The sequence below is a fragment of the Symphalangus syndactylus genome, chromosome 14 (assembly GCF_028878055.3).
Source record: "Symphalangus syndactylus isolate Jambi chromosome 14, NHGRI_mSymSyn1-v2.1_pri, whole genome shotgun sequence".
NCBI classification, from domain to species: Eukaryota; Metazoa; Chordata; class Mammalia; order Primates; family Hylobatidae; genus Symphalangus; species Symphalangus syndactylus.
The window spans coordinates 117,906,935-117,931,857 of record NC_072436.2 but is presented as its reverse complement, the minus strand read 5'-3'; the positions used below and the strand labels follow the sequence as shown (position 1 = coordinate 117,931,857).

At 56.4% G+C, this 24,923-nt stretch overlaps 1 protein-coding gene across 3 annotated transcripts in view; it reads right to left on the bottom strand.

The window, feature by feature from the left end:
* LMF1 (lipase maturation factor 1) overlaps positions 1–24,923 on the bottom strand; it is a 107,856-nt gene that overhangs the window by 46,512 nt on the left and 36,421 nt on the right. For all 3 annotated transcript variants that reach the window (XM_055241269.1, XM_055241270.2, XM_055241272.2), the window contains one exon: positions 7,991–8,139. In XM_055241269.1, the coding sequence (XP_055097244.1) occupies positions 7,991–8,139 (149 nt within the window). The remainder of the gene's footprint in view (positions 1–7,990; positions 8,140–24,923) is intronic.

Here is a 24,923-nt window from a genome sequence, read left to right as displayed (position 1 = left end):
GAGTAGGCAGACCCACCCCTGCCCTGAGACGCCGATGCTCTGTCCTCACAAAACCAGGATGGGGAAAGAAAGAGGAAATTATTTTTTTAAATAGGGTCATTAAAGGCCATCTGTTGCCTTAAACACTGTGACTTGATGGCCACGCCATTGATCACGTCCTGAGTGAAAGAGACTTTCACTTTGACGCGACTGAAAGAAACTCATTTAAAGCAGAAAACCTGGCCGAAATACGGGGGAAATGCTCCAGGGCTCCAGGAGAAGCCGTCTGTGTGTAGCCCCGGTGGGATGCAGGCTGGAGACAGCCCTGACTCAGGAAGTCGGGCGAGGCCATCTGGGTCCACGTGGCTTCTCGGTGCTGCCCCTGCAGCTTGAGGCAAGGAGGGTGGAGAGGCACCGCCTGCCCCGCCTGTGTCTGTGAGGAACCGTGGTGACTCCATGATGGCTCTGGCCCGGCCCCAGGAAGGCATGACCGGCACAACCTGAGGATCCACGAAGCCCAGCCAGGGCTGGCCCCGAGCCGGGTGGAGAGCAGTGGGGGGTGGGGTGGGGGTGGTTCTTGTTCTGAGGGGAGCTCTGGGAGCCAGGCTTGCTCTGCCACACGCCCAGGGTGGGCAGCCCTGGGCCAGCACAGCAGCCGGAGTGAGACGGAGCAAGTACAGTGAGTGCCAGGCTCTGCTCCAGCCCCCACAGGCCGATGCGTCTGGCCTGGCATTCTCCCTGACTTGTCAGCTTCCCAGCTCAGAGCCCTCACCTCACCTCACACTCCTGGACGTCAAGGGGCACCAAGAAGCCATTGAGGGAACACAGCGTCCCCCGCCTTGCTCGAGCCCACGAGACAATGCAGCTTCCTGCAGCTGCGCCCTGGGGGCTGCCTGTTTCAGGCTCTGGCTGGGCTAATTGTCTTTCCAAGGCTCAAAGCACATGGTTTTCATCTGGTGCTCAACCCACGGAAGGCCGGGGACAGTCTGGCTCAGTGTGCTGACCTCTGCACCGCCCGCGGGGACGCCCGTCTCTGCTGCGCGGTGCTGACCTCTGAACCGCCCGTGGGGACGCCCGTCTCTGCTGCGTGGTGCTGACCTCTGCACTGCCCGCGGGGACGCCCGTCTCTGCTGCGTGGTGACGACCTCTGCACCGCCCGCGGGGACGCCCGTCTCTGCTGCGTGGTGCTGACCTCTGCACCGCCCGCAGGGACGCCCGTCTCTGCTGCGTGGTGACGACCTCTGCACCGCCCGCGGGGACGCCCGTCTCTGCTGCGTGGTGCTGACCTCTGCACTGCCTGCGGGGACGCCCGTCTCTGCTGCGTGGTGCTGACCTCTGCACTGCCTGCGGGGACGCCCGTCTCTGCTGCGTGGTGCTGACCTCTGCATTGCCCGTGGGGACGCCTGTCTCTGCTGCGTGGTGGTGACCTCTGCACTGCCCACAGGACGCCCGTCTCTGCTGCGTGGTGGTGACCTCTGCACTGCCTGTGGGGACTCCCGTCTTTGCTGCGTGGTGGTGACCTCTGCATTGCCCGTGGGGACGCCTGTCTCTGCTGCGTGGTGGTGACCTCTGCACTGCCGTTCTTGTGGGGAGGAAGTATCTCAGTTTAATTTCAGCTGTTCTTGCGGGCAGGAATTATCTCAACGTAGATTTGCTTGGCATTTCCCTAACAGCCAATGCATCTGAGGGATTTTTCAAGTGCTGTGATAGCCATTTGCATATTTCCTTTTCTGAAGTGCCTGCTAAAATCCGTTCCCTCTTTAAAAAATCAAATTATCTTTATTATTGAACTTTATGAATTCTTTATGTATTCCAGGTACAGGTTCCTTGTCAGGCATAACGGCATTGTGAATATTTCCTCCTGATCTGTGCCTTGTCATTTTCTCGACGGTGTCTTTTGAAGAACAGAAGACTTTAATTTTGAGGAAGTCCAATGTATGTATTTGTTTCTTTTTCTTTTTCTGTAAAGACAGGGTCTCACTATGTTGCCCAGTCTGGGCTTGAACTCTTGAGCTCAAGGGACGCTCCTGCCTGGGCCTCCTAACATGCTGGGGTTAAAGGTGTGAGCTGCTGCACCCAGCCATTTTCTTCTTTTATGGTTAATGTTTTCTGTGTCCTAAGAGACTTTTGCCTATCATAACATTACAAAATATTCTATGTTACCTTCAAGAAGTGTTAATAGTTTTAGCTTTGATGTTTGCAATCCATCTCAAATTAACGTTTGTGTGTGGTGATGGAGGGGGGTTCACTTATCCAGGTGCACATCCAGAACTCCCAGCACCGTTTGTGTGTGGTGATGGAGGGGGGTTCACTTATCCAGGTGCGTATCCAGAACTCCCAGCACCGTTTGTGTGTGGTGATGGAGGGGGGTTCACTTATCCAGGTGCGTATCCAGAACTCCCAGCACCGTTTGTGTGTGGTGATGGAGGGGGGTTCACTTATCCAGGTGCGTATCCAGAACTCCCAGCACCGTCTGTGTGTGGTGATGGAGGGGGGTTCACTTATCCAGGTGCGTATCCAGAACTCCCAGCACCAACTGTTGCAAAGGCTTCTTTCTCTCAGTTGAATTGACTTGGTGGCTTGTCCAGAAATCATTTGATCCTGACTTTGGTGTGGGACTATTTCTTGGTTCTCTATTTTACAGATGCAGCTATCTGTCCTCACGCCTTGTGATGGTTAATACTGAGTGTCAGCTTGATTGGGTTGAAGGATGCAAAGTACTGATCCTGGGTGTGTCTGTGAGGGTGTTGCCAGAGGAGATTCATATTTGGGTCAGGGGTCTGGGAAAGGCAGATCCAAGCTTAATCTGGTGGGCACCATCTCATCAGCTGCCAGAGAATATAAAGCAGGCAGAAAAAGGAGAAGAGGTGAGACGGGCCTACCCCCCCAGCCCACATCTTTCTTCTGTGCTGGACGCCTCCTGCCCTCAAACGTCGGACTCCAAGTTCTTCCCTTCTGAGACTCGGGACTGGTTCTCCTTGCTCCTCAGCTTGTAGGCAGCCTATCGTGGGGCCTTGTGATTGTGGAGTTAATACTCAATAAACCCCCCTTTATATATATATTTATCCTGTTAGTTCTGTCCCTCGAGGGAACCCTACACACACCTGTGTCACACTGTCTTCATTATGATCATTTTTCAGTAAATCTTGGAATCAAGTAGTGTGACTCCTGCATCTTTATTCTTCTTCAAAACTGTTTTGGCTATTTAGGTCCTTGGCATTTCCATATACATCTAAGAGTCAGTTTATCTATTTCTGGAAAAAATAATCCTTCTGGGATTGTTTGGGATGTCATGGAATCTATGGCTCAAATTGGTGACGACGGGCAGTTTAACCACATGAAGGCTGATTCATGAACATGGTATGCCTCTCCATTTACTGAAGTGTTCCTTACTCTCAGCAATGTGTAGTTATCTTTCGAGGCATACAGACTGCATTTCTTTTGTTAAAATTTCCTATTTTATGGTTCTGAATGTTATTATAAATGCTATACTTAACATTTTCTCCTAGCATATAGAAATATAACTGACTTGCCAGGTGTGGTGGCTCATGCCTGTCATCCCAGCACTTTGGGAGGCCGAGGCCGGTGGATCACGAGGTCAGAAGATCGAGACCATCCTGCCTAACACGGTGAAACCCCGTCTCTACTAAAAATACAAAAAATTAGGCAGGGGTGGTGGCAGGTTCCTGTAGTCCCAGCTACTTGGGAGGCTGAGGCAGGAGAATGGCGTGAACCCAGGAGGCAGAGCTTGCAGTGAGCCGAGATCATGCCACTACCCTCTAGCCTGGGTGACAAGGCAAGACTCCGTCTCAAGAAGAAAAAAAAAAAAAAAAAAAAAGAAATGTGACTGACTTTGTGTGGTGGCCTTGAGGCCTGCAGCTGACGTCCAGCTCAGGCAGGCACCGAGGCTGTGGCTTCTCCTTCCCTTCTGCTTGGCACCCTCACCTGGAGGGCCATGGGGCTCCCCCTGAGATGGCTCTGAGGAACCCAGTGGTTAGGGCATCTGAAACCCTCCAGGCCACAGAACCACAGGTGCTGGTTTCTGAGTGAATCCGCCAAGCTGACAGTGCGGCGCTGGTTCTGACCCAAGTGCACAAGTGGGGGAAGGGGTGTGCATGCCTTCCTTGCTGGCTCTGTCCACAGGGCAGTTCCTCACCGACAGGTGTACACTCTGCTGCTGTCACTCTTTCTTATCAACTCACCCTCTGCTTTCCACCAAAGGAACATTCATCACACCCAACATAAGAGTCTATCAAGTAATTGTACCTTGTAGTGCACCTGATAATTTCTTCTCCAGCTGGCACTAACAATCAATCAAAATGCCATAAAAGGTGCTTCCGATGAGCAGATGAATCCCTGCATCCACTAGGCATTGTGGGAGCTGTTCAACTCTTGGCACCAGGAGCTTTGCATACGACCGCCTGGCGGCTCCTCTGCGGGCCGGCTCCTCGCCCTGGAACTCTGCTTCTCTCCCAGGGCTTCGGCCCAACACTGCCTCCCCTGCATGGCTGCTGTCCACACAGTCCTTTGAAATGCCGCATACGCTTCTGTGCATATTCAAGCCAGCAGAGGGTGGAACCTAAAACTAAGTCCTGGAGAGATCAGGACCCACAGCCTGTTGACAGTATCTGTATTCTGGCTGGAGACAATGAAGAATTTCAATGTCCCATTAAAAGGAGCCATGGAAACATCTCTAGTATTTCTAATTAAATGGAAGAATAAACCTGGAGACAGCATCCCACTTTCCTGCGGGATCTGGATGCCAGGTTGCAGCTATGCCCTCCTGCCCTCCTCCAACAAGCCATGGCCAACTGTCTGCAGCCACTCACCCACCCCTCAGCCAGGAACCTGCCCGACAGCACGTCCAGAAGGCTCTGCAGCCACTCACCCACCCCTCAGCCAGGACCCTGCCATGTCCAGAAGGCTCTGCAGCCACTCGCCCACCCCTCAGCCAGGACCCTGCCACGTCCAGAAGGCTCTGCAGCCACTCACCCACCCCTCAGCTAGGACCCTGCCCAACACCACGTCCAGAAAGCTCTCCAAAGACCCCACCCACCCATGTTTCCCTCCCGTTGTGCCACAGCGCTGAGCACACCTGACCAGGCAAGGAGGCAGAGATGGGAAGGCCCTGGCCCTTGACAAGCCCTGGGGACCTGCTCGTGCCCTCGAGGGGATGGGGCAGCTCAGGCCCTGCTGCCTCCAGCTGCTTCAGTGCCCTTCCCAGACATCTGGCTTCATGGGCAGAGGCCAAGCTCACCAGCCCAGAGGTCACCACGCTGCAGGTGGTACTGCAGCATGCAAGAGCGGCTCCTGGGAGGTGGAGCCGGCCTGCAGGGTTGACACAGTAAAAACAGCGAGGACCTAGAGTAAGCACCCAAGACTCCCCACAGCCCCAGAAAACCAACCTGTCAGGGATGCCCTGGTGCCCACCATCCACAGGTGTGCAGTGACATCGCGGATGGGTGCCCACCACCCCCGTGCGGCTGGGGCAGGAACATGTGGGTTGAAGTTGGCATGCCACAGAGAGCAGGGAGGAAAGCTGGAGGCTCCCTGCCTGGGACAACCCTCTGGACACCTTGTCCTGGGGGGTGAGAGGGGCCCTGGTGCTGAGGTCCCTCTCTGTGGGTCTCCTGCTAGCGCAGCTGAGCCTGCAGTGACCCCTCCCAACCCCGGCAAGTGCTCATCATGAGAGGCCATGTAACCCTCCCAGAAAAGGAATAAAGGGAATTAGGTGCTCGCATACCACCAGGGAGCCCCATTTTCCTCAAGAAATGGCCAGTCCACTCCATGCACGGCTGACGTTTCTGCAGCACTGGCTAAGGGCTGGCGCTGGTGAGATGCAAGGGATGTGAGTGAGGGGGAGGGAAAAGGAAGGTGTTTGGGAAGATGGGAGCCACAGGGGGACAGAGCCCAGAGCTGAACGAGATGGAAAGAGCTATGCCCAGACATGGACGTCACAGTGCAGGGAACACACGGTGAGGAATGGGCCCAGACAGCCCCTCACAGTGCACCAAACCACACTACATGCTACACCAAGCCATGCTACACAGAACCACACTACACGCTACAGCAAGCTACGCTACATGCTACAGCAAGCCACACTACACAGAACCACGCTACACACTACAGCAAGCCACGCTACACAGAACCACGCTACTCGCTACAGCAAGCCACGCTACACAGAACGACGCTACGCACTACAGCAAGCCACGCCACATGGAACCACGTTATGCACTACACCGAGCCACACTACACAGAACCACGCTACGCGCTACACCGGGCCATGCTACACCGAACCACGTTACATGCTACACCGAGCCACGCTACACAGAACCGTGCTATATGCTACAGCAAGCCATGCTACACAGAACCACACTACACACTACACTAAGCCACGCTACACAGAACCACGCTACATGCTACAGCAAACCATGCTACACAGAACCACGCTACGCGCTACAGCAAGCCATGCCACACAGAACCACGCTACGCGCTACACCGAGCCACGCTACACAGAACCACGCTACGTGCTATACCGGGCCATGCTACACAGAACCACACTACACACTACACCGAGCCACACTACACAGAACCACGCTACACGCTACACCGAGCCACGCTACACAGAACCACACTACATGCTACACTGAGCCACGCTACACAGAACCATGCTACACGCTACAACAAGCCATGCTACACACTACACTGAACCATGCTACATGCTACACCAAGCCATGCTTCACGCTACATGATACCCCAAACCATGTGGAGTCATCGCTTCCTGAGTCCGTGGCCAGTGCCGTCTCAGGACTGGGTGTCCAAAGTGTCCAAAGCTGCCCCGGGGGGACAGGGTGAGAGGAACTGCCCAGCATTTGGGCCCCCTCCCTGCGACATGACCTGAAGCTGAACACAGGCACAGCAGCCATGCTTCAAGGCCAGGGAGAGAAGAGGAACATTCTGGGCTGAAGGAGTGGCCGAGGCGGTGGCACACTCTGGCCGTGGCCCTGGCATGAGCGCACTGTCGGGTGTGGCAGGGACAAGTTCCTTGGGGCAGTGCCCAACTCTTCTGTACGTCTTCAGCGAATCCTTCACAAAACACTTAAGCAAACATGCTCAGAGGGCATATCTGTATGACATGGTTTCCAACACAAAAACATGAAGATTTTATCATTCCAGCACAAAATTTAAATCTTACTACCAAACCATGTGAAGTGGAAGAGAAGGTGAGAGCTGCGTAGCTCTGGTCAGTGTGGCGACATCAAAAGGACCACGTCGCTCCAGTTTTTAAAGTGCAATCATGTTTTTGTGAACTCAGAGGTCACATTACTGAAGCTGAACAGGGGGCTGGCATGTGTCTTCACCGTTTGCAGGGCAGACGCAGATCAGCAGCTCCTGGCAGGGTAGGAAGCATGCACAGCCTGCCGCCCCCATACCAGGGACTAGCAGGGAACCTGCCACCCCCACGCCGGGGCTCGGCAGGGAACCCGGACAGTCTGGCTGTCCTAGGAGACACCAAAGCCAAGCAGGCCAGGCACCCGGGAGGAAGGACACAGCCAAGAGACCATGAGGAGGCCGCGCTTTCCCTGAGGGTCAGGATGGCAGGTCTCATGCCTCCTTCACCCTTGAGTATGTCTGCCAACACGGCCACCATGGCCTGAGACTCTGTCATTTAAAAACAAGCTCTGAAATATTTCGGGAAGCTCAGGAGGGCTGGTGGGGGAAGCAGGGCGTCCAGTGCTCCTCTCTGAGTCTCCTCCTGAAACGGACTCAGAGGTGTGGTTCTTTCCCAGAAACAAGGATCATGAACATGCCCGGCAAAAGCCAGCCGGGTCCCCAGCATTCAAACACAGGCCCCTGAAGGGGCAGAAGAGTGTGCAGCTGGCCAGGCCAGGCCGACAGGAGGACAGAAGGCGGCGGGGGAGGAGGGAAACAGCCTCACCTCTCCTAGAAGCCATACAGGTTAGAAGAGCCACCGTTATTCCCAAACACCACACGGAAGAGCTCCACTTACTGCTCCGAGCATGGTCCTGAAGATCAGCCACCGGAAGCCCCACAGGACAATCCGGGATGTGGGGGTGTGCTGGGGCAGCCTTGACAGCGTCCACAGCGGGCACAGGAAGATCCCCAGGAACCCCGTCTCCAGAAGCTGGGACTCCCATCCTAAAACGACGAGACACACCAAAGTTGAGTTAATGGAAGCCACACATTTCACAAAGAAATCATTTCAAAAACTCAGTTTAAAGGAAACGGTCCTTGAGACATGGCTGACCTTGCTACTGAGAGGCACCAGCCCCCACGTATTAGTCTCAACGTCAACATGCAAGGTCAGGTCTGCAGGAGTGGGAGCTCTGGCGTGGGACCCAGGGCCTAGGTCAGGGCTTCCCGTGACCTCGGCACCCTTCGCCCTGGAGGGAAAGGCCCCACTCTGAGGTCCGCCACCTGCCACCCCACAGGACACTGCATGGACCTGACATCTGAGAATGCGCCCTGCACACGTGCTGCTGGCAGACCTTGGGGGAAGCCTTTCCCCTCCCACAGGTTTGCATGAAAACAGCTTTCACTTTCTTCCCAGCCCAGAAGCAGCATGGGGAGGCGGCACTGGGGCGGTGGCATTGGGGGGGCGACACTGGGGCGGTGGCACTGGGGGGTGGCACTGGGGGGCGGCACTGGGGTGGCGGCACTGCAACGGTGGAACTGGGGGTGGCACTGGGGCGGCGGCACTGGGGGGGTGGCACTGGGGCGGTGGCACTGGGGAGGTGGCACTGTGGGGGCAGCATTGGGGCGGTAGCACTGGGCAGGCAGCTCAGCCTCCATGTGAGGCAGTGTCTCCCTCTGGCCCTGTCCTTCCCAGGCGGGCATGAAAGCCAGGCAAGGATGCAGAGGCAGGTCATGGTGGGTCCACATGGAACCAACACCGGTCAGCCCCTTGTGGGCCCAGGATAAGGCAGCAGCTCTGCCGCTGGACGTGGGGGACATGCGGGGGCGCAACAGATTCTTCGCACTGGAAACCCCGCATAAGAACGCGGATGCGGGTCACCATCCCAGTGCTATTCTAGAGGTGAAGCCACCGTGAATGTGGCTGCTGGAAACTGCCCACAGCTCGCGTCTGTCCATGGCAGGTCACATCCCAGGGCCCCAGAGACCCCACGGGCTGGGCTCCCTCCTGGGCTCTGAGGATGCCAGATGGGACAGAGGCCACCCGCTGCCCAGCATGACAACAATCACACGACTCACAACACCACAGGGTCTACGCGCCACAGAGCAGACGGGAGAGTGCAGAGGGGAAGCGGAGGGAGGCTCGCGGGGAGCTTCCTCCAACCATTGGTGCGACTCATCTCTACCTGAGATACTACGGTAAAGTCAAAAGCCTGTGAAGAAGCTGCTACAGCAGCACTGGATTGTAACCCAAAGTACAAAATAAACGCCTGCAAGTCCGCACTGACGTGCACCAATTACTGAATAAACAGATCGGCGTGCATGGAGGCAGCGCGACCCTGGTCTCTGAATGGACAGACGGTCGGTCCTTATGCTGCCCCGGCTTGTGGAGGGCACAGGCTGCCAAGCTGACGCCCGCTGGTCTCTCAGCGGGACCCCCTCCACCTCGCTCACGCCCCAGGCTCACTGGGCCCCACCTTCCCCACGGAAGCCAGAGCCGCCTGGCTGGCTGGGCCCTGCGGACGCCCTGGGAAGGAAAGGGTTGCCCTGGGCCCACCTGCTTCTGTTTTCTTTGCTCGGGTCTTGTGGAATTCCAGCAGCTGCGCAGCGTGCACAAGGGCTGCCATTGTTCTCCGCCTCAGCGTGGCGGACGACGCGTCCCCAGCAAAGTCAATAAGCAGCGCGCTGCCAGGGCGGCCTCAGCGCCAAGGCCAGGGCCAGGGCTCTCCAGGCAGCTCTCACCCAGCAAACACCAGTGCTGCCTGAAGCGAGCCCGAGGCACCCGAACGAGGCGGCAACACACAGGGCCACAGCACACGCTGCCGCTGCCCGTGAGGAGCCATCCTCGTCCCCGCCTCAGCGCCTTTCCCGTTGCGCAGCTGCACGCACGGCCTGCTGGGCGCCAGCATCTGCACGCCCTGCTCTTCCCCAGGGACCTCCCTTCCCTTCAGCCAGGGGGACGGCTCCGGGTGGGCCCCTGCTCCACTCCAGTGCCCCGGCGTCGTTTCCACCTCATGCTGCGCTGGGCCTTCCGGGAGACTGAGCACAGCCCTGTGAGGAGCCTGGTGCACTCTGTCTGGGGAACTGGGCAGCAGCTCTCGTGGGGAACATTCACTTCCATGGCCGCTGCTCTCCTTCCTGTGGCACAGACAGCGCTGGCCCAATCACTGGAGAAGCTGCGTGTGCAGGGCCCAGGGCTGAGCCCTGCCCGCTGGACAGGGTGCGACGCCCCACTCCTGCCCTGGCGCCTCGCCGCTGCACCCATGTTAAGGGCTCATTGCCTGCTGGATGCCCCGATGCTGGTGCGGAGGAAATGCAGGTGCCTCAGCACCCAGGCACAGGTGGGCACTGGTGCTTCTCGGCTGCCCTCCCCCTCAGGATTCACGCAGATCCACAGCCAGGCTAGTGCCCAAGGCAGGAGCCTGTGGCCTGCAGGCCCAGCCAGCGCTGCAGGTAACTGTACTGTGCCATTCACAGGCGTCTCGGGGCATCAGAAAAGGCAGAAACGAGGACGCAGCCTCATAACTGCCTTGCTGGAGACAGTTTAGGGTTTGAAGGCTCTGGATGTCTGCAGCCACAGGAGGTGTGGGGCACACAGAGAGAGGCTTCACCGTGGGGCAGCCCGAGGCGCATGGCGAGGCCAGGGTCAGACCTGCAGGCCCCTGACACCCCAACAGGGATTCTGAGGCCTTGGTTTATAATGGAACTATAAGATGAAATACTCGGAAGAGAAATCTGCAGACAATGGCGAATGCCACATGGCGCCTCTTGGAGTGGCTTCCCAGAGCTCGACTTTGGAATCAGTTCTCACCATTGTTGATGGGCCGCGAGGCCTGGGCGGCTGCAGCTGCACGCACAGTGTTCTGAGGCCCTACGAGATGCTGAGCCCTGGGGACAGGGACATCCCCACCACTGCAACCTGGGCCGCCCCTGACCCCTCCTGGGAGGGGAGCAAACGTCTCCACGTTGAAGGGGGACTGCAGGTTGCTTCAGTACAAACCCTTCCGGCACCCTGTGAAGACAGCCCTGACCCAAATGGGGAGAAGGTCGGGGAGGCCAAGACTCGGGGAGGCTCCCCACACTCGACCTTCCTGCTCTGCAGGACAGACCGGACGCTTGCTCGTAGGGTCCACGAGAGAACGCACACCACGGTGGGCCCTGAGCCCTGTGATCGCTCCAGCCCTCCAAGTGCAGAACCAGACAATCTCCCTCCCCATGACCACTGGTGACATTCCCTCCCTCCTCATGACCACTGGTGACACTCCCTCCCTCCTTCATGACCACTGGTGACACTCCCTCCCTCCCTTCCATGACCATTCATGACACTCCTTTCCTCCCTTCCATGACCATTGGTGACACACTCCCTCCCTCCCATGACCACTGGTGACACTCCCTCCTTCTCCATGACCATTGGTGACACACTCCCTCTCTCCCCATGACCACTGGTGACACACTTCCTCCCTCCCTCCCATGACCATTGATGACACTCTCCCTCCTTCTCCATGACCACTGGTGACACACTCCCTCCCTCCCTTCCATGACCATTGGTGACACCCTCTCCCTCCCTTCCATGACCATTGGTGACACACTCCCTCTCTCCCCATGACCACTGGTGACACACTCCCTCCCTCCCTCTCTCCTTCCCATGACCATTGGTGACACCCTCCCTCCCTCCCCTCCATGACCAATGGTGACACACTCCCTCTCTCCTTCCCATGACCATTGGTGACACACTCCCTCCCTCCCTCATGACCACTGGTGACACACTCCCTCCCTCCATCCCCATGACCATTGGTGACACACTCCTTCCCTCCCTCCTCATGACCATTGGTGACACCCTCCCTCCCTCCCCAGGACCATTGGTGACACACTCCCTCCTTCTCCATGACCATTGGTGACACTCTCCCTCCTTCTCCATGACCATTGGTGACACTCTCCCTCCCTCCCTTCCATGACCATTGGTGACACACTCCCTCCCTCCATCCCCATGACCATTGGTGACACTCTCCCTCCTTCTCCATGACCACTGGTGACACACTCCCTCCCTCCATCCCCATGATCATTGGTGACACACTCCTTCCCTCCCTCCTCATGACCATTGGTGACACTCTCCCTCCTTCTCCATGACCATTGGTGACACTCTCCCTCCTTCTCCATGACCACTGGTGACACTCTCCCTCCTTCTCCATGACCATTGGTGACACACTCCCTCCCTCCATCCCCATGATCATTGGTGACACACTCCTTCCCTCCCTCCTCATGACCATTGGTGACACTCTCCCTCCTTCTCCATGACCATTGGTGACACACTCCCTCCCTCTCTTCCATGACCATTGGTGACAAAATTTCATTGCCTTGAAATCAGATGGAAACGTGGTTTCTCTGAACTAAATCTCCGAGTGCTAATCACTAATGTTCCGTAGTGACTGACGCAGAGGGCCACACAGCTCTTAGCCCTAAATCGGCATCTCTGAGGACTCTGGCCTCGCTGCTCCCTGCTTGGCTGGCCCAGAAAGGGCATCCCCCGAGTCCTGAGGGCTTGTAGGGTTTTCACTGTCCCGTGCTCGCTTCCTAGATGGCAGGGTCCTGGGTTACTTGTTTTAACACCACCAATTTAAAAACAGCCAAAGAAAAACTCACCCTAGATCCGGCTCTGCAGAGCCAAGGGGCGACCAAGGGGTGACTCCGGGGACATTCAGGCTGAGCGGGCCCTCTGTGCATAGGTGTGAGGCATGGGTATGGATGGGTCTGAAACACCAGAGGAGCCAGGCGCAGGATGGGGGCAGAGGGCAGGCAGAGACCACAGGGTGGTGTGGAGAGCCCTCTTCATCCTCACAATGGCCGGGGTCCCTCACTCCGCGGCCAATCTCCTAGGCACCTGCTCCCCAAATAAAACCCAGGCAGAGGTGCATGCTCACCTTTCTTTTCTATTTATGGGAATCAGAGGTTGAGGAGGGACCCTCTGCCACTGAAGAGCCAGAAGATTCGCCACCAAGAGGCGAGATCTGCGCCTGGCGGCCTGGAGCACATGGGAACATGTGGAGGGGCGCCTGGCGGCTGCTCTGGGCTGCACTGGGCTGGGCGGCCAGCAGCACACTCATGCACCGCCAGCCATGGGGACCCCAATCAGAGGATGGAGGGTCCCAGGCCAGCCTAGGGACAGGGTGCATTGCTGGCCAGGCAGAGTGCTGGGGTGGAGCCTAAGCTGGGGTTTTCCAGATGAAAGTCCTGGAGGCCAGCAGCTCTGTGGGATGAGAGACACGCAGGGTGGGGTGACTGCCGGAGCCTCAGGCAGGTGAGACGAGCACCATCACCGGGGGCCAGAGCAGGTGAGACGCGGGGGCCGGGGCACGTGGGACACAGGGGCCGCGGCAGGTGAGATGCGGGGGCCTGGGGCAGGTGACATCCAGGCGCTGCTTGGCCACCAGCGAGGGACAGAGGCTCGGAGGGTGCAGAAAGTGTGCAGGGTGGGGGCAGCCAGCCTCAGGACACAGGGAGGGACGCGGGGCAGCCTCAGGCACAGGGAGGGATGCGGGGCCACTCGGTTGTGGGCTGAGCCACCTCTGACCAAGGAAGAAACGTGATTTAACACAACGTTTTGGAGGTGCAAGTCACTGCGATGGCCACTGTAGGAGAGAAAGCCAGCTCAGGCCTCATTAACTCTGTGGAAACTATTTTAGTTACTTAGAGAGAGTCATTAAATATAGCACAGATGGATCCTTCAAAAATGACAGCCACCATCCACGTTAGAAACAGGAAATCCATTAAGTTCGCTGTTAAAATCGGGGACGAGGGAGCAAAGCGCTTCCCTCTTGACTGCCTGTCACTCAGCTCTGCGCCGGGCCGCCCTCTGCCACCCCAGGGGCTTCTAATGGCAGCCCCAGAGAGAGCTGGGAGCTTTTAAAAGTTTCCTTCATTTTTACAGGTTATATTTTAGGCTGAAAAGTTATGAAATAGCACTGCAAATCTTACTTTGCACCATCACGGAACAGAAGGGCTGTGGGCTACAGATGCCCCTGGGGCTGGATGATGGGGGCTGGGGAGTTCAGCTCTCGCCGTGCGCCAGTGGCGGGGGTGGGCACTGGTAGGCCACACCCACATGGCCCTGGGATTCCAGGTGGCCTTGTCTGTGATCTGCCCACATGCAGAGCCCCAGACCCCACTTCTCCATGTCTCTGGCCTTGGGGAAAACATCTTTTGTGACCATGTTTGAAAAGGCTTCAGAGGGGCAAGTGCAGGTTCTGCCGTGGAGGCCTGAGGCCTTGGGATGCCTTGCTGGCTCCCTGGCAGCAAGTGAAGGTATGTCAGGAACACCCCTCTCCTGGCCACTGGCCATATCCTGGGTGTCCCCTGGCAGATGCTCTGAGTGTTGAGCTCTGGGTGTGTTATGGCCGCTGCTGTGCACAGCCAGCTCTGGGATCCCCTGAATACTGAGCTCCGGGTCTCTTATGGCGATTTCTCTGCACAGCCAGTACTCTGAGAGCCTGAGTACTGCTCAGCTTCGGGGAGGGAGACGCCACCCAGGGGCTGCCATGCTGCAAACTCATCTTGAAGGCAGAGCTAAAGTCACGCGTGTGGGCCCATGTGCAGCCCAGCACACAGAAGCAATCCTGTGGGGAACCAGGCCCAAAGCCACTCTCATGCCGGTACCATGGGGGACGGGTCACCACCATCTCACCTCCCCCAAGCACACGGGCAACACACAGCCATGGTGTGGCCGCGCTGAGCACATGCTGTGCAGGCCCACGTGAAGAAATGCCACACATGTGCCTTGTGGGCGGGCGCAGGCCCAGGTGAGGAAACGCCACAAGTGTGCACTGCGGGCAGGCGCCATTCTGGGGGCTTGTGCAGGCCCGCTGACCCCTCCGGCTCACTGGAGACGACCAGGCAGGGCTGCCCTCCCCTAAGAGACATGCCCGCCCCTGTACCGGGGCTGTTTGCAGGGGTGCTGGGAGGTCCTGATGTCAGCCCCACCCCACAGGTGTCCCAGGGGACAGGAGTGCTGCTGTGCTTGCCCGGAACCCCCAGCCTCCTCCTGACTGTGGGCTCCTTCCCTCCTCTGGGATTGCCCAGGCTGTGTCGGGAGTGGACTGCAGCCCTCTGGCCTGTGGTCACCCAGAGCCAAGCTCTGCACGGGAACCTCCAGAACCGGCCTAAGCTTCACAGCTGCATCTGCCCGCTGGCCATGTCTCATGTCCTGAGGACGTTTCATGGGAGGGCCGCCGTTCTGCTGCCCGCAAGACATATAGCTGCAGAGCTGGGGACGTGGCGTCGGGATGTGGCGCGGGGTGGCTGGCTGGGTTAAACCAGAGATCAGATGGCAAACGGGAAGGCATTTTCTAGTAACCAGACATCTCTGAAAGTGCTGGTTAAGGGCTTCTGTGCTTTAGATAAAATTACGTTAACTGCGCGCTCTCAGTTACGAGGACTTTAGCAGACTGTTACATATTTTAAGGCTGTCCGTGGGCGCTGCCAAGAAACAGGAAGTGGCCTCAGTGACCCCTGCGCCCGGCCGCGCGGCTTGTTCATACTTGGTTGCTGTGACAACCAGACTTCCTAGCCCCAGGTGTCCCTGTGGCTCAGCTCTGTGCAGGTGTCACCAGCTCTTGGGAAACAAATCCGCAGTAATGACCTTAGCTATCTTTATTGGTTTTGGATAAATACGAAAATGCTTCCCGTCCACGGAAATTAGACTTCACGGCAAAGAGTGTTTAGGATTAATGTATTCCAAGTATTTCACCTAAGTCAGGCTGGCAGGCACCACACATTACCATTTCTTTGTCTTTTGTGCCCCGGGCATGAAAAATGGCTGAAGTGTGCCGAGCCTCCAAGCGACTCATGAGACCCCAGGAAAGTACTGGCCATCGTGGGCTGCGGGGACGTTGTGCCCACGGAGCTGTCCTGGGTCACGGTGTGCCTCAAGGGCCCCAGCCCTTCAGGCCTTGAAGCACTCAAAGGCAGCCCGCGTGGCTGAGAAGCACATTTTAAATTGCATTTAACTTTGGTTCAGTTGGATGTGAATTTAAGTGACCATGTGGGGCCAGTGTCCCGGGGTGCACCCTGACTCTCAGCCAGTCCTGGGGTGGGCGCCTGCTCAGAGACACCTGTGGGATGTGGGTCTCACTCCCGAGCAGCCATGGGAGGAGCTCACGGCACCTGCCTGCTCCTCCCACGGGGCCTCCTGGGCTGGAGCCTGCACAGCCCGGCAGCATCCACATCCCTGCTGTGACACCTGTGTGGGCAGTCGGCGTGTCAGCGTGGACCCCCAGGCTGCAGAAGCAGGTGTTCCCCTCACCGCACAGTCTCGGGGGACAGTCTGTTTTCACTCGCGGCTTTTCCAGACCCTCCCCTGACACTCGGCAGTCGGCGTTTCCAGGTGTGCTCAGTGTGGCCGACAGGCACGACCCACCCCACGTGGAAGGCGGTGTGTCCAGGGGTAATGTGAGCTCACACACTCACAGAGAAGGAACATGGGGATTGGCACACCTGGGAAGTGGGCGGGTATCACCCCACATGCCCAGGGCAGGGGTCAGGGCAGCCCTGTGGCCTCTGCCTCATCTCTGTCAGGACCTATGGTGGACACACAGAGCTCCCCACCCCACCTCCATCACCGCTGAGCCCCCCGGGAAAGCTCACGTCTCCAGCGCTCGCGTGAGGACAGCAGTGCCGGCAGCACCAGGGCACAGGCCCCGCAGCCAAGGGGCCTAGAGGCCGCTGGGGGCGTCCCACCCACAGACCCGCTCTGGACAGTGTGCGCCCTTGGAGGCAGGGAGGGCGTCTGGGCTGCAGTCTCATGTGGGTCACTCTCGGGGAGCCTCGGGCAGCAGCAACTGACGAAGCCAGCGACATCCTCAGGCCTACGTCCTGGAGGTCTTGGGGAGAAAGACATAAGTGTTTTCCTAGAAACACTGGCGTGCAGAGAGGACTGGGTTTCAGCTACATGAGGTGGCAGGGCCGCCCTGGGAGGAGCCTCACGGGGACCCATAGACAGAACTTGGGGGTGAGGGTGAGGCAGCCAGCACCCACAAGGGTCTCCCCACCCCACAGCTCCGCCCCGGGACTCCCTTCCTCCGAGCAGTCAGGCTCCTGCCCCTGGCACCATCCTTCCAGCCTTGGTCAAGACTCTGCCTGGACGCCACCTCCAGGGCCTTGCTGGACAGGACATCCACACTGGCCCTGGCCTGTCGGCCGCCAGCACAACATCCACACTGGCCCTCGGCTCGGCCCCCGACACAACATCCACACTGGCCCCAGCCCGTTGGCTCCCAACATGATATCCACACTGGCCCTGGCCCTCGGCTTGGCCCCTGACACGACATCCACACCGGCCCTGGCCCGTTGGCTTGGCCCCCGACACGACATTCACACTGGCCCCAGCCCGTCGGCTCAACCCCGAACAGAACATCCACACCGGCCCCGGCCTGTCAGCCCCCACAGCACGCACTGCATGTCCACATTCCCCTCTCTACACACCACACCCCAAGCGCCGGCTCCACACGGATGCAGGAAAGCATCAGGACCGGAAAGCACAGGAAAACGTGCTTGCCAGGCAGGCGGGCCGGAGAGCTGAGCAGAGACGCAAAGCCTCGGAGGAAGGCCAGGCCCACTCCAGAGCGAGAACTAAAATCTCCAGAGCACAAATGCCCCTGGCTGAGCTCAGCAGCAGAGTGGAGAACAGAAAGAAAAGGAAGTGAACGTGAAGACACAGGAGCCACAGTGACTCGCTCTAGAGACGAGAGGCTTTTAGAAAACACCAAACAGAAGCACAGGGCCCAGGAGCTCGTGGAAGGCAGGCAGAAGCCTGATGTCCACGTCCACGGAGCCACAGGAGAGGAGACAGAACATGGGGCAACTCCCCCAAATACTGGCAAAAATTATCCAAATTTGGTAAAAAGTAGGCATATCATAGTCAAAAAACTGGCAACCAAAGATAAAATCCCCAAAGCCATCAGAGATAAATAACACGTTACACTGGAACACGAGGAATGACAGTCGACTTCCCGTCCGAAACGAGGGACAGATGGAGAGAGGGAGCCAGGTGCGGATCCTTCCCCAGGGGCTCCTGCATGCCCAGAGCCGTCTGGGCATCTGCAGGAGTCTCCAGCAGCAAAGGACACTGCTGCTCTCCCCAGGGAGCTTCCAGTGTCATCAGATCCTGAAGGAGGAAGCAACTCGGCACCACGTGGCCCAGAGCAGGTGTGGCGGGAGCTGGCCTCAGTCAGCAGGTCGCCCGGGTCTCTGTCTCAGTGCTCAGCAGGGCGAGGACAGGACAGAACGGGCCCCATCACAGACTGCGCTTAGAAGGAACTCAGTAAAACAAAGACCATTTTCTCTGGAGGTAACTCAAGGAGGTAAGACTGTGAGTCAAGTGCCTGGGAGGATAAGAAGTCCAGGTAAGTAGAAGGCAGGAGGAAGCTTTCCTAATATCACCTACAAATCTGCTTCCCCTGGGGCATTCTGTTCCCCTTTTCAGACAGCGCAGAGCCCTCTTGCGGTGAACACAGTCGCCATAGCCTTTCTTGAGGGGCCGCGGGGTCCAAGACCTCCTGGGTGGGCACACAGACCTGCGCTCCCTGCAGAGACGCGGACTAGACAGGCCCTGTGGAAAGTTCACCTGCGAGCCAGGCACCGGCACAAAGCCAAACCCCCTGGCGGAGTGTGTGGGGGCAGAGACAAAACGCTCCACGCGTTCTCACAGGGGCTTGACCTCAGAACAAGACAGCTGTATCTCTGTACAAATGGGGACGAGTGGGGATGAGGGGATTTTCTGGGGTGACGGTCACTCCCTATACCTTGATGGGGCTCGTGCAAGTTCTTTATTGAGGGAAAGACACAGTACACGGTGAGTTCCAGCTAACGATGTGCAGGCTGAAGCCCCTGGGGAAGTGCTGACACCAGCCCCACCCTGATGCGCGCTGAAGCACCGATGCAGGGACGGGGGACACGGGCGAGGAGACCCGCTACGTAACGACACAGCAAACCCTGTAAGCAGAACCTACGGCATCCAGGCGGTCCCTGTGCGGGTTTTACTATACAACGCACCGACGCAGTGACGGGGGACACGGGCAAGGAGACCTGCTACATAACGACGCAGCAAACCCTGTAAGCAGAACCTACGGCATCCAGGCGGTCCCTGTGTAGCTTTTACTATACAATTCTTAGGAGAAAAACAAAGGTTAAAAGGTTTGAAATGTAAAAAAGATTGACTACATAGAAAATTTAAAAACAAAACGTAAGTAAGAGAATCTACAGAAATAGGCTCAGCCGCTGAGAGGTGTTAGCAAGGTCTGGGCGGAACATTAACCATCCTGTGAGCGGGCCTGGAAACCAGCGCTCCCCCACAGCTGAGGAGTAAGGGGAGAGAAGCCGCTGTTTATCCCAGATGAGGTCCAGAGAGACGCATTCCAAGCAGCCAACACGGGATAGAGGGAGGGCGGCCTAGACAGAAAACTTCCAGGCAGATCGGGGCACCCTGTCTCGCAGGCCCAGCCGTGCTCCTTGGCAGCAACCACCCAGGGGCTTTCTCACGGGCAGATCAGGGCAGCCCCTGGTCCCTGCACAATCTCGCCTCCACGGCAAGGTGGGAGAAGGCAGCCACCTCCCAAGGGGGGCCACAGAGGGGGTTCTGATCCAGCCGTGAGCTCTCACCCCCAGCCCACAGCGACCGGTAGCCAGGTAGGCAGAGTGGCAGGCAGAGTGGCCACCGGGGAACTGATCCAGCAGGACCTGAAGCAGGGAGACAGCGCAAGGGCGTCCACCCAACGCAGCCAGCCCTTGTGTGGACAAACAGCTGAGAAAAGGCATTACTAACATGGACGTGAAGAAAGTCGCCTCGGTTTTCGGGTGTGATGTGGTGTTGGTGTCGTGTTGTTGCAAAGGCCCTGTCTTCAGGTGTATGAGGAGGCATTTCCAAACACGGGAATGTGATGCCTGGGATCTGCCTCATGGCAAAACAGGGCAGGGGCAAGGAGTGTGGGGTGGATGTGGCAGCCACTAACACTAGCACAGTGCACTGTGGCCTACGAGGGTCCCCAGCTGTCCACAGTTCATTCCTCCCCATTGCGTGCCTTCCTGAACAGCCACGTATTTCCTAACTCTGCCCACTGAGGGGCTGAGAAGCCACAGCACCCCGGTAGCAACAGGCACCCCAGCACCCATGTCTTGGTCTCTAAACACCTTCCCCACTAAAACATCAGGCTTCTCAGGGAAGAGCTTGATCCAGGGCTGGAAAGATAAAAACAGGAGATGGTTGTCTGGCAGTGTCATAAACCAGGCAGAGCATAGGACAGGCAGCAGAGGGCGCGGGACCTGAGTCAGGGAGCAGGGGGAGTGCGGGACGGGCGGCAGAGGGCATGAGGGCCCCGAGTCAGAGACAGCAGGGGAAGCACGGGACAGGTGGCAGAGGGTGTGGGGACCAGAGTCTGCATCTTTGTCTGTGTCTCCCCCAGCCTGGGGGCCATGCACTGAATCTGCACCCATGTCTGTGTCTCCCCCATCCAATGGCCACAACAGTGTCTCATAAGACCAAAGGCGCTTCTGGCCTCTCTGCTGCTCGCACAACTCCAGATGCACATGCCTTTGCCCAGCAGGGAAGCCCCACAGGGCAGCGTGAGGACAACGACGGCTCACCCTACCAGACAGTGACCACCACCACTGGACAAGCAGAGAGGGACCCATCTCAGCAGCTGCTTTTACATGTCTTTCTATAAATGTGATCAAGCAAAGAGTCAAAAAGGATCCTGGTGGTTTGCGCCGATAGTCCCGGCTACTCAGGAGGCTGAAGTGGCAGCATAGCTTGAGCCCAGTAGTTTGAGACTAGCCTGAGCAACAGAGCAAGATCCCAGCTCTAAAAAAAGAGAAATCCTCAAGAACACTGCTTTAGAAGGAAGTGGAGGAGGGGCTGTGGACTCTGAGCCTTACCCTCAATACAATGAGGTCATCTGCTCCTGGGAACCATCTTAGGATCCCTGGGATGGGCAGAGGGACAAACTCATAAGTGGCACCCAATCTGGCAGAGTTAACCTGCCCGACAACCTCCAAATCCAGAGGCCTACAAAGCATCTGCTCCAAGCAGTAACAATGAGGTCCTGAGTGGAAATCTTCACAACGTGGAGAGAAAAAACTGATGGATTGTCCAATGGGTTTGATTCTGTAAAAACAACAGTATTGGAAAGGGTTGACCAGTTGTGCTGGTGAAGTTGGAACAAATTAGTGAGATATGATCAGAGATGAAAAACTAAGCCAATCAAAAAAGAAGAGGCAATTATTAACTCCAGGAAAAATGAAGAGTTATTAGAGAAAAAGTTACTACAGTTCACTATTTGGCTCAGCAGTTACAATATTTACAGAGTCAAAATAATGTAAAGACAATTAAACGAATAAAAATTATATTTGTGACACAGCTATACTGATGATGATGAGAAGAACATTAGGGTGTATGAGGGCAATCCCTGTCGTTCATAAGAGGACATGTATATACAGTGTCTAACCATGGTACAGGAAGAATAATCCATATAAACCTATCGGTCAGAAAGACAGGCAAATACCAGAGTAAGTGTGGGAAGTGATAAAAGGGTTGTCTGGAGAACATCATGTGGCTGAGAAGTGGTAAGGCAGGTGCTTCTGTTTTTATTATAAGTCGTGTAATACAATTTGACTATTCATGCACATGCCTAATTTTTTTAATAATTAAAAGAACAATCTTCAGGCCACATTGGCCACAGCATAGTAAAATCAAAGTTGAGAAACAAAAGGGCCACCTGTAAAACCCTGAGCATGTGGCAGTTTCAAAGGATTTCTCCAGGTGGTCCTTGGTCTAGATGATGGGGTCGGGCAGGGACATAGCCAGAAGCGGGTAGCAGCCCTCCAGGTGGCTTTCATTAGCAGAGAAGAAGAGACAGAAAATGGCTGAACCAACTCCAGGCACTGGAAATGATAAACCACTTTCTCCCAGAAAAAGCAAGCAACCTACAAGAGGCAAAAATTAATGAGCTAGAATATATTTTAAAATTCTGATAGATAAAACCAGCTCTTTGAAAAGACCCATAAAGGGGATGATCTATGGCGGTTTTGGCAAGGGAGAGTGAGGAAAAGGAGGAAACAAGTATTAAGCCCCAGGCGGGAGAACGGACGCAGACCTGCTAGGGGGTGGCAAGGCCACCACACAGACTGTGCCCTACAGCCGGCGGCGGGAGGGTGGAGGGGAGGAGCGTGTGCAGTCAGATCCTCATCTGCAGAGTGCTGAGAGCAAGTCCCCGAAAGCCTGCTGGGCTCAGCTGCCCCCTGCAGAATAGGTGGTGATGAAACCACCCTCTTCAGCCACCACAGGGCCACACAGGAAGCTCCATGCTCCCTGTCACTGTCACTAATCCACTACGAATGAATAGCAGATGCCACCAAACATCCTGCATCCATACAGTCTAACAAAAACAATTAAAAGGCAATGTCGAAGATTCTAGATTAAAGCCACCCAAGTGGATTCAGCACCGGAAGTATGAATTACTGCAACAAAACAGTTCTTCAGTAGTGTAGAATTCTGCATAGTAAAGAGATAACCATGTTTTCAAAATAGAAATGGGTAACAAGGTGATGGGAGAAATTCAAAACCAACAAAATGTTAATGACCATGTGAATGAGACAAAATGGCCTTTAAAATCTATTTTCTGGGTGGGCGTGGTGGCTCATGCCTGTAATCCCCTAAAGCCTTTTGGGAGGTCAAGAGAGGACAAGGATTTGAGCCTAGGAGTTCAAGACCAGCCTGGACAACATAGCAAGACCCTGTCTCTATAAAAAAGAAAATAAAAGAATTAATCGGGTGTGGTGGTTCATGCCTGTGGTCCTAGCTACTTGGGAGGCTGAGGTGCGAAGATCACTTGAGTCTGGGGAGGTCAAGGCTGCAATGAGCCATGATTGTGCCACTGCAGTCCAGCTTGGACAACAGAGCAAGGCCCTGTCTCTGAAAAAAAATTATGTGTCTGTGCACATGTGCATGCATGTTTGCATATGATCTGCATGTCTGTGTGCATGTGTGCACGTGTTTGCATATGATCTGCATGTGTGCGCACGTTTGCATATGATCTGCATACATGTCTATATGCACGCATGCACATGTTGGCATATGATCTGCATAAGTGTGTGTGCACATGTGTGCACGTGTTTACATGTGATCTATGTACGTATCAGTGTGTGCACACATGCACGTGTGTTCGCATATGATCTGCATACGTGTGTGCATGTGTGCACGTGTGTTTGCATATGATCTGCATTGTGTCCACGTGTACACTGTTTGCATGTGATCTGCATATGTGCCTGTGTCCATGTGTGCTCGTGTGTTTGCATAGGATCTGCATACGTGTTTGTGTGTGTGCATGTGCGCATGTGTGTTTGCGTATGTCTGTGCTTGGGTACAAATTTGAGTTGGCATGAAGATAAGGACGGACAGAACCAGGAGGTTAACATAGGGTGGATGAAAATGAGATGAAAAAAGACCACCCTAAAAACAAGTGCCCACCAAAGCTGTGCATGCACACGTGTGAAGAAGGTGGAACCCGGCAACGCGGCACACACCCTAAGGGGCCCCGGCGTCCACCCAGAGCCTTCCTCTTCTCCTTCACTGTGCTGGCTGCATGCAGGACCCCAGGGACCCTGCAGGTCACAGCCAGGATGTCAGCTGCTCCCCGGGTCCCCACTTGCCGCCTCTCCTCTCTGCAAGTCCTCCCCTTCTAGCCACAGGAGTCCTCCCTGGGCAGCACCCCGGGCCTACGCTGGGGTCCCTGTGGCCCAAGAAGACAGCCTGGCAAGTAGTGACAGAGAAGCCACTAGGTGAGAACACCACTCCTGGAGCCAAGAAAGACCCCGAGACCCCAGTGGAGAGCACTGGAGGGTCCAGAAAGGCCACTGCACCCAGGCGAAGACTCAGGCCGAGGCCTCCAGAGATGGAGCCAAGTCTGAGGGCAGCCTCTCCTTCTCTCATGGCCAACCAAGGGCCGCTCATGGCGAGGACGCGGCAGAAGCCGTTCAAGAGCCCTTTCTCACCTTGGAAATGGCCCGTGGAGCTGGCTCACGGCTAGCCCATGTCACGAGGGGGGCTCTAAAAGTCACCCAAGTGGGCTCCCCTGTCCTTCCTATGAAGAACACGACCAGACACTGAGACCAGAGGCACGCAGGACCACAGTCACTCACGCCCCAGGTGACAGGGAAGGGCTCTGCCTCCCAGGACCACGGTCACTCCAGCCCCAGGTGACAGGGAAGGGCTCTGCCTCTCAGTTTGAGGGAACCTTCCGGAACCACACTCTACAGGATGCTTCTCCCCCAGGGAGGGGCCGTGCAATTAAATCAACACAGGAATGCAAGAGAAAGGACCCAGAGAGGAGCTGGCTCAGCATGCCGGTTGCAGCCTGGCAGCTGGGTGAGCTCACAGCAGAGGCCATCGAAGCTGCCTCTGATTGGGAATAATTTAATTAAAAGAAACTGCATTCCTGACCCTGGGAGCTGGGAAGGGGAGAGAAGGACCATCAGCTAAAGCAGGGACAGGAGGGCAGGGACTGGGGCTGCTTGGTAGAGCCTGGTGCAGCTCAGGCGGCTCGGAGCTCACCCGGCAATCGCTTCCTGCAGGCAGGTTCTGCTCCAGCACTAATAGGGCTTAATAAAAACTTCCAGTTGGGCCAGTAAACCCCTCATTAAGCTGTTTTTAAAGCACGAATTTAAGAGCGGCAAGGGTGAAGGGTCACACAGAGCATTTAATTCACAACAGCTGGCGGGAGGTACTGCCGCAATGGAAAACACCCTAG